General features: G+C 37.2%; 1 protein-coding gene across 3 annotated transcripts; it reads left to right on the top strand.

Annotated features, from left to right (window-relative positions):
• The first annotated feature begins 649 nt into the window (after positions 1 to 649).
• On the top strand, positions 650 to 5,426 carry LOC106718776. 3 transcript variants are annotated; one of them, XM_045684197.1, is made up of 2 exons: positions 650 to 984; positions 2,001 to 5,426. In XM_045684197.1, exon 2 carries the CDS (start codon positions 2,627 to 2,629, stop codon positions 4,325 to 4,327), a length of 1,701 nt encoding a protein of 566 aa, XP_045540153.1. In that variant the 5' UTR covers positions 650 to 984; positions 2,001 to 2,626; the 3' UTR covers positions 4,328 to 5,426. The 3 variants fall into 3 exon arrangements, with proteins under 3 accessions (XP_045540153.1, XP_045540152.1, XP_014368433.2); XM_045684196.1 differs by having other exon boundaries at positions 1,994 to 5,426; XM_014512947.2 differs by lacking the exon at positions 650 to 984 and adding an exon at positions 1,109 to 1,608 and having other exon boundaries at positions 1,994 to 5,426.
• The last annotated feature ends 3,274 nt before the right edge of the window (positions 5,427 to 8,700 follow it).

Genomic DNA, 8,700 nt, shown 5'->3' with positions numbered 1-8,700 from the left:
CCTTCGAGTCGTTTCCGCAGCACTAGTGCCACGGCGGAACTCGTACTCGTAAATAATGCGATATTTTAAGTTTTCCATTTTGTAAAATGAGTGACGCAAACAGAAAAAAACAGAAGAAAAAAACAAATGAATGACGGTCATCGAACCATAAATACTTGAGTCTATAGCTGCACAAATTTGAATTTGGAATTCCTTACCAAAGAGGAGAAATTCGTGATTAAAGTGACCAGTACGAAAAACGCCAATTTCATATGTAAGGACCTAATATTTGTCACTCTCAAATTTCGGGTCATTGACCGTTTTCTATAGAATTATTATCTCGTTGCTAACTTGTTTTCATCAGTCTAAAATATATTTTGAGGTCATGTAATGATGTGTTTTTTCGATTTTCGAATTTCATATGAATGCGACGTTTTTACGGTGAAAGAAAACATCGTGATCTCATCTGCGCATATTGTTGAAGAAATTCCACAAACCTGCACAGGGCAAGCGTTGATGACTATGGCTTAGTCACCACTAGAGCCTAAGCGTGAGGGCACAGACGACGACGTATGGTTTGATTTGGTCAATTTGGAGTAGTGATCACGATAAACATATAATTATTTTCAATTTGAAATAATAATCCAGCTAAATAAATAATACTTGTTAGGGTTCGTGAATTTACATTTTTATTTAATTAAATTAAAGCGCAAATAGACTAGCTTTCATACCGATAACGTGGTAATTCTTTTAATATCTTGTACTGACAACACTTTGGGATGTATGGGATAAACAAATTAACGAGGTGGAAGAGAGAAGGCGGTCAGTTGAACATTCGAATATCGGGCTGTCGAAGAGGAAGGTTGTGTGAGAATAAAAGGAGTGATTTTTAATACCTGAGTTTTCTTCAGCATATTTACTTAATATCAGTATCACATAATTCATTATTACTTAATATCAGTTCAGTTTATATATCAGAAGTGACACGCTAACCAAACTTAAATCGTAAGTACACGCCCATGGCTATTATTATTTAAATTTTGAATTATATTTCTTATCGTGTTACATATGAATAAAAATTATTATTTTACATGAATCTAAAATTTGTTTAATGCTTGTGTTGTAATGTAACCTGTAATTTATATATTACCAATAAAATTGTAATTGTGTAATTGTAATTGTAACCTACTAGGAGTGGGCGATACAAATCGTATACAGATACGGAATCTAGATATTGGTACAATATCCAAAAATCGCTTACTGACTCGTTCGAAATCTATGTATTACAATATCTGATATTTTAGATTCAACGAATACTCGCTCACTCGATTTACCACTACGCGATACGATACGCGTCGGTCGCATGCGAGTGACAGAGCGCGTGAGACACAAATATTACACTAGTTAGAGCAGTATAGCAATACACAATATCAGATTTTTGAACGGATTGTATTATTATTGTTGAATGGACAGACCAAATGTCAACAAAGCTTAGTTTCAAATAAATATTAATCATGGTATCGATATCCATGATTTGTTTAGATTTTGTTTATTTACGCTTGAACTCGAGCGCATTGTTTTAGCAATATTAAATATTCATTATTTAATTGTGTCGGAATAGTTGCCGAAGTAAGTTTCCTTCGCGACTTTTTATTTACGAATTTAAACGCAAGCTCGACCCTGTAGGACTCACTGGTGTTAAAAACCTGACTAAATAAAGCAACAATAATTATCTTACACAAATTCTTCAATTATATTGTAAACTTAAAAATAAATAAAACCGAATACATTTTGTATTGCCCGCCCAACCGTATAACTCAACAATAAATTGATTTGATACTAAAAATGAACCTTTAAAGTAATTAGTATAGAAATAACTTCTAAGAATACGCTATTCGCAATTGGCTCTTCAAAATGATAAATACAGAAATGACCCCTACCTATCCTACTTAGATATATACAATACCGTATTTTTTCTGGGAATTGTTATTAACCTACCTTCTTTTTCTGCGAGTTTTAAGATCATGGACGAGTCACCAGGACGCTCGAATCGAGACTCCAGTCGGCGTACACTGGAGACACCCAGTCGAGAGGATCGCTGACGAAGCGGCTTAAGTATTCACAATCGGAATCGACACGGAGACGAGCAAAACCTTCTGCTGGGTCGACAGAGGGCACAGATGCTGGAGCAGGAGTTACGCCGAGAGCGTGAGCGACTCCGTGCGACGGAGGACCGTCGTCGATCATCGACACGATGAGTCAGCGAGCGTCGCGAGCCCTCCGGACGTCGGGAAGCCGAGCGTCGAGTGGAGCTACGTGCCAGCGCGCGCCGTGAGCTCTCCAAACGTCGGGAAGCTGAGCGTCGGGCAGAGCCAGGTGCCGAGCAACATAGCAACGCAGAAGAGAATATAAGGTCACGTAGTCCATCTTTTTCTAACAATGATCTTGTTAACGTTTTAAAATTGCTGACAGAGGATCTGTCGTCACAGCCACATAAGCAAAATGCACAGTCGTCTCAAAAGATAGAAACATATTACCTAATTTTGACCCTTCAACTAAAAATCAACGTATTGATATATGGCTGAAAAAGATCAACGAATGTGCATCCGTATATGGTTGGGACGACAGAACTACTACTCACTTTGCAATGCAGAAACTCCAAGGCCTGGCTAAAATGTGGTACGAAAGCTTAAACTCTATTCTTTTCAGTTGGAACGAATGGCAGGATAAATTGATAAATGCATTTCCTTGCGAACAAAATTATGGCCAGACCTTAGAAGATATGCTAAAAAGAAAGAGTAAATTCAATGAGCCTATTGAGGTTTATTATTATGAAAAGCTTGCTCTCGTGAATCCATGTGATATAGTAGGAAAGCGTGCCGTGGACTGCGTTATTCACGGCTTGTCAGACAGGACTCTTAGATCAGGTGCTTTGGCATTACGTTGCAATCACCCTGACCAACTTTTGCAGTTCTTAGTGAGCAATAAAGATACTTTTCAGCCTTCAGCGGACCGCGGTCATTTTCGTAATAAACTTTTAGACAGTACACATCAGACTTATAACCAAAACCAAAAACCTAAAGTTATAGCTAGATCGGGTCAGCCTATTGGCTGCTATAATTGCAAGGAAAACGGGCATACCTTTTTACATTGTCCTAAACCTATATTAAAGTGCCAACGATGCAACAAAATCGGTCATACTATAGAAACCTGTTTTAGCAAGTTAGGGGAAAAGCCAACGAATACTAGCGCTACTATTTCAAAAACAATGCGTATAGATTCTGTCGAACAAGATACTAGAAACACAACCTCCAAGTTTATAAAAGAGGTTATTGTTAATGGGGTGCCCCTACAGGGGTTCATAGATTTTGGGAGTGAGGTTACTTTAATTAAGGAGTCGGTAACCATGGAGTTAGGCTTGTTTCATGATAACACGTCGTCTCAAATGAAAGGTTTCGGTAATAGTGTTGTACAATCTCTTAGAGAGTTGTCGTTCGATTTGAGTATAGACGATGTCAACGCCAGAGTTATTTGTAAGGTAGTGTGTGACGACTTTTTGGAGAAGCCTTTGTTAATTAGTCAGACTTATACGGAACTTCCCCATATAGTTGCTCATAAAAATGCTTCGGAATTGAAATTCTTTGATAACTGCGATAAATTACCTTTTTCTGATGTTGAAATTGAAAGTGGAAACTGTTTAAAGGTTCGCGCTTTAGGAGCTGTTAAATTTTGGGGTCCTATTTCGATCAGAGCCAGCGTTGATTCTACCATTAGTGGCAGTATTTTTCTGAGAAATAGTGTAGCAGGAAAACCCAATCAACAATTTTCAGTTTGCGGAGGACTTTATAATGCGACAAATGGTCGTGTAAGTATATTTGTAATTCCCCATGATAATTTCTGCTTAATTCCAAAGGATAGTATCTTTTGTAGAGCTGAAAAGGCCTATTTAGTTAATAGGGTTGTTTTTGAGACACTTGAACAAGTGAGTGATCCTGCTGATAGTAAATTCGATGAAAGTCAGGTTCGCATTTGCCAAAATATACCTGTTGATACCAGGAACCGATTGCTTTGTTTGCTCCGAAAGTACAAGTATTGTTTTGCGTCATCTTTAAGGGATCTAGGTTGTACTAACGTTGCCCAAATGAAAATAGAGCTTAGCAGTCAACGTCCTGTTGTGTACCGCCCGTATCGATTGTCACATCATGAGCGCTCTCAAGTCCGTTCAATGGTAGATGAAATGTTAGAAGCAGGTATAGTGCGCGAATCATCTGATTATGCTAGTCCTATTCTGCTTGTGCGTAAGAAAGATGGGTCCCTTAGAATGTGTGTAGATTATCGCATACTATAGCAGGCAAACATCGCCGGAAGAGAAGAATTTCCATTCATATGAATTAGAAACTTTAGCAGTAGTTTGTTCCCTACGAAAGTTTCGAGTTTATTTGCTAGGGAAAGACTTTAAAATTGTTACAGATTGTAGCGCTCTTCGGTCTACTTTTACTAAACGGGATTTTATTCCTAGGATAGCGCGCTGGTGGCTGCAATTGCAAGAATTTAATTGCACAATTGAATATAGGGCCGGAACAAAAATGGGTCATGTTGACGCGTTATCCCGTAATCCTGTCGTCGATCCCTATGAGGATCAATCTGCTAATCCTCTAACAGTTATGGCTATTTCAAATGAAGCCTGGTTACATACCCTCCAGCTTGGAGATTCAGAACTTAGAAGGATTAGGGATATTTTGGATAGTAATCTAGATCAGAAAGGCTTGCAAAATATTGAGGAAAATTATTTGGTCAAGGACAACAAATTATTTCGTTTTGTAGGTGAAGACAAGAAAAATGTGCGCTAGGTAGTACCTAAGGGTGCGAGATGACAATTATGTCGAATGAATCATGACGAAATCGGTCATTTTGTAGTTGAAAAGACTTTGGAGCGATTAAAGAAAAGCTATTGGTTCCCAAAAATGACACGATTCGTTAAAAAAATTCGTGAGCGCCTGTATAGAATGCGCATACGCTAAAAATAAGCAAAGTGGTAGGAAAAGTTTTCTTCCTATAACAAAAGTGGAGGTACCTTTTCATACACTACATATTGACCATCTCGGACCCTTTGTTAAATCCAAGCGAGGCTTTTCTTACCTATTAGTGGTCGTAGACGCTTTAACAAAGTTTTGTTTTATCAGACCGGTTCGAAATACGCACACTCAAAATGTAATAAGGGTGCTAGAAGACATATTCAGGGTATTTAGAACTCCTGATCGCCTCGTGAGTGAGCTGCTTCACGTCACATGTGTTCAAAAGATTTTGCCTAGATGTAGGTATTAAACATGTCCTGAATACTGTCTCTAGTCCCCGTGCAAACGGGCAAGTCGAGCGGTATAACCGCACAATTCTCGACTCTATGAAGGCTTTCAGCGTAAAATATGGCGAAAAAGAATGGGACTGTCATTTAGATTTCCAATGAAACCCGCGAATTTACTGATTTACCCACTATACGCCAAGAAGTTAAAAGTAGGACTGACAATGAACAAATTAAGCAAAAACGGTATTATGATAAAAGTAGGAAACCTGCGCACGCATACGCGGAAGGCGACCTTGTAAAAATTACTAAAACGTGCCATTATAATGAAGGGCAAAGTAAGAAACTCATGCCGTCGTATATCGGGCCTTACCGGGTTACAAAGATCTTGGGTACTGGTCGATATGTAGTAGCTCCGGTACCTGGTTTATGCAATACTCAGGGCAAACGCCCAACTACTGTTGCTGCGGATCGCATGATGCCTTGGATCCATATGGCTGCGCTTGATGTAAATGAGAACTCTGAATCTGCTTCCGACACATATAATGATTAGATATACTTAGTTTATATTTTGTTGGCCCTTGAGAGGCATGTAACTACAGAAGGGTTTTATTGTTTCAGATTGGACGCGAGAATCGATTGGTTCGCGTCTGATCAGCTACGAGAAGACTAACCGTTCCTCTTGCTTAATCGATCGGCTTGAGCGAATGGATAGTAAAGTATCCCTCTATTCATCGATCATCGACGGATGCGAGAATCGATTGGTTCGCATTCAAACTGCTGTGACAGAGCTACTCGTTCCTCTTGCTTAATCGATCGGCTTGAGCGAATGGTTAGTAAAGTATCCCTCTATTCATCGATCATCGACGGATGCGAGAATCGATTGGTTCGCATTCAAACTGCTGTGACAGAGCTACTCGTTCCTCTTGCTTAATCGATCGGCTTGAGCGAATGGTTAGTAAAGTATCACTCTATTCATCGATCATCGACGGATGCGAGAATCGATTGGTTCGCATTCAAACTGCTGTGACAGAGCTACTCGTTCCTCTTGCTTAATCGATCGGCTTGAGCGAATGGTTAGTAAAGTATCACTCTATTCATCGATCATCGACGGATGCGAGAATCGATTGGTTCGCATTCAAACTGCTGTGACAGAGCTACTCGTTCCTCTTGCTTAATCGATCGGCTTGAGCGAATGGTTAGTAAAGTATCACTCTATTCATCGATCATCGACGGATGCGAGAATCGATTGGTTCGCATTCAAACTGCTGTGACAGAGCTACTCGTTCCTCTTGCTTAATCGATCGGCTTGAGCGAATGGTTAGTAAAGTATCCCTCTATTCATCGATCATCGACGGATGCGAGAATCGATTGGTTCGCATTCAAACTGCTGTGACAGAGCTACTCGTTCCTCTTGCTTAATCGATCGGCTTGAGCGAATGGTTAGTAAAGTATCCCTCGACTAATCGATCGTTAAGGTAATTTTGAAGTTTATCGCCTAATCGATAGTCGATCACCAGGTATCCTAATTAATCGATCGTTGTGATATGTATCTGACCAAAATTTAATTTAAAATCTCAAAAGCAAGTATTTGTTATGATTTCTAAACTATGTCTAATTTGAAGTTGCTTTTTTATTTTTTATTTTTTTAAGAAGTATATACATACTTACAAGGCATTTAATTTTGTAAATTCTGTTAGTATCAACAATAGTTAATTTATAAATAATCAACGAAGGAAAGAAAATTTGTGTATAATATTATAATTTATAATACTTCTAAGTAAATAGTCAATATAAACATTTCCAGTGTCAAAATTTTTCTATGTTATTAGCATATAATTCGAATTCATTTTGAAATGTATTTGTGTACATGATTTGTGAAGTTTGTTCAACTAACCGAATTCCGAATGTTAGGGTTCCACCGGGTACCGTATGCGGGGACGCACACGACATCAGGATGGTCGAATGTTAGGGTTCGTGAATTTACATTTTTATTTAATTAAATTAAAGCGCAAATAGACTAGCTTTCATACCGATAACGTGGTAATTCTTTTAATATCTTATACTGACAACACTTTGGGATGTATGGGATAAACAAATTAACGAGGTGGAAGAGAGAAGGCGGTCAGTTGAACATTCGAATATCGGGCTGTCGAAGAGGAAGGTTGTGTGAGAATAAAAGGAGTGATTTTAATACCTGAGTTTTCTTCAGCATATTTACTTAATATCAGTATCACATAATTCATTATTACTTAATATCAGTTCAGTTTATATACTTTAGTATTAAAATAGAAATGATTCAAAATGCGTTAAGCATTAAGCAGATACGTTATACAAAGTTTTAATGTCTTTGAACACGCGAGCTTTCGTTCTGAAAGATATTTTAATGAGAAAGCTTTTAGAAATATGCGGCTACCATAATATTTTTAAGCATTCGCATTCGTTGTTGTTCTATACTCTAGTGTATAATGTTCGTGTCTTAATTAAAAACATGTTTTAAACATTTCACGTGATTTATTATATTGAATTAAGTATTTTATTTTAACATTTAAAGATATAAAACCTATTTCTATTATTCTCCTGTTTCTTAAATAATCGTATTAAAAATGTTATTTAATTTTCAATTATTATTATGTTTATATTAATATATACAGCTAAGTAAGTAAGTTTACTCATCAAAAACAGTAGAAGCATTGTCTTTGTACCCGTCTATAATAATAACATAGGTATATATATATTCATATGTTAACACCACAAACCGCTGATCCGACGTGAAGTGCTAATCAGTAATTTGCGGTTGTTTGGGTTTTGGAATTTGATTAAATGCTAAAATAAATAATATAAAACTGATATAACTAATTAACACATTAAGTACAGATTACAATTCGATAGATGGCGTTGTTAAATATTTTTATCACAAAGCATAATGTCACCTATTTTTTTTCCTCTTACTGACTTTGTATGGATCTAAATTGCATTAATGTTGTCAGTTTTGCTAATCAGATAAATAATAAACATATTATGATAATAAAAATTGTCCTCGGAAAGAAACAGTTCGTCTTTTGTTCCAATAATATCAACGATAGGGGCTAAAGTTGTCGAAGGTCCCGGAGCTTATAAAACCAGGGGCTATCTCATCCTAACGAGAGAAATTAGTTTGACAAAGTTATAAGGAACAAGTTATGCCAAACTTTCTCTCAAACTCCGCCTTTTGAATAAATTTTCAACGAATTGTCAAAAATGAGTTTTGATCACTTTCCGTTGGTGACATTAAAACTTTGTGAAGAATTATTTTCTTTGTTTTATTTACACCATTACTGGTGTATGTCATCGACCAATTGTGAAATTTGTCAATTTATTATCGGACCAGTCATAAACTGTCTATAATTTTTTGGCAACCAACCGCTTTACTTTTTTTCTTA

This window comes from Papilio machaon, chromosome 25 (genome assembly GCF_912999745.1).
Source record: "Papilio machaon chromosome 25, ilPapMach1.1, whole genome shotgun sequence".
NCBI lineage: Eukaryota > Metazoa > Arthropoda > Insecta > Lepidoptera > Papilionidae > Papilio > Papilio machaon.
Note: the sequence above shows the minus strand (reverse complement) of the source record. Positions and strands in the feature narration are given on the sequence as shown.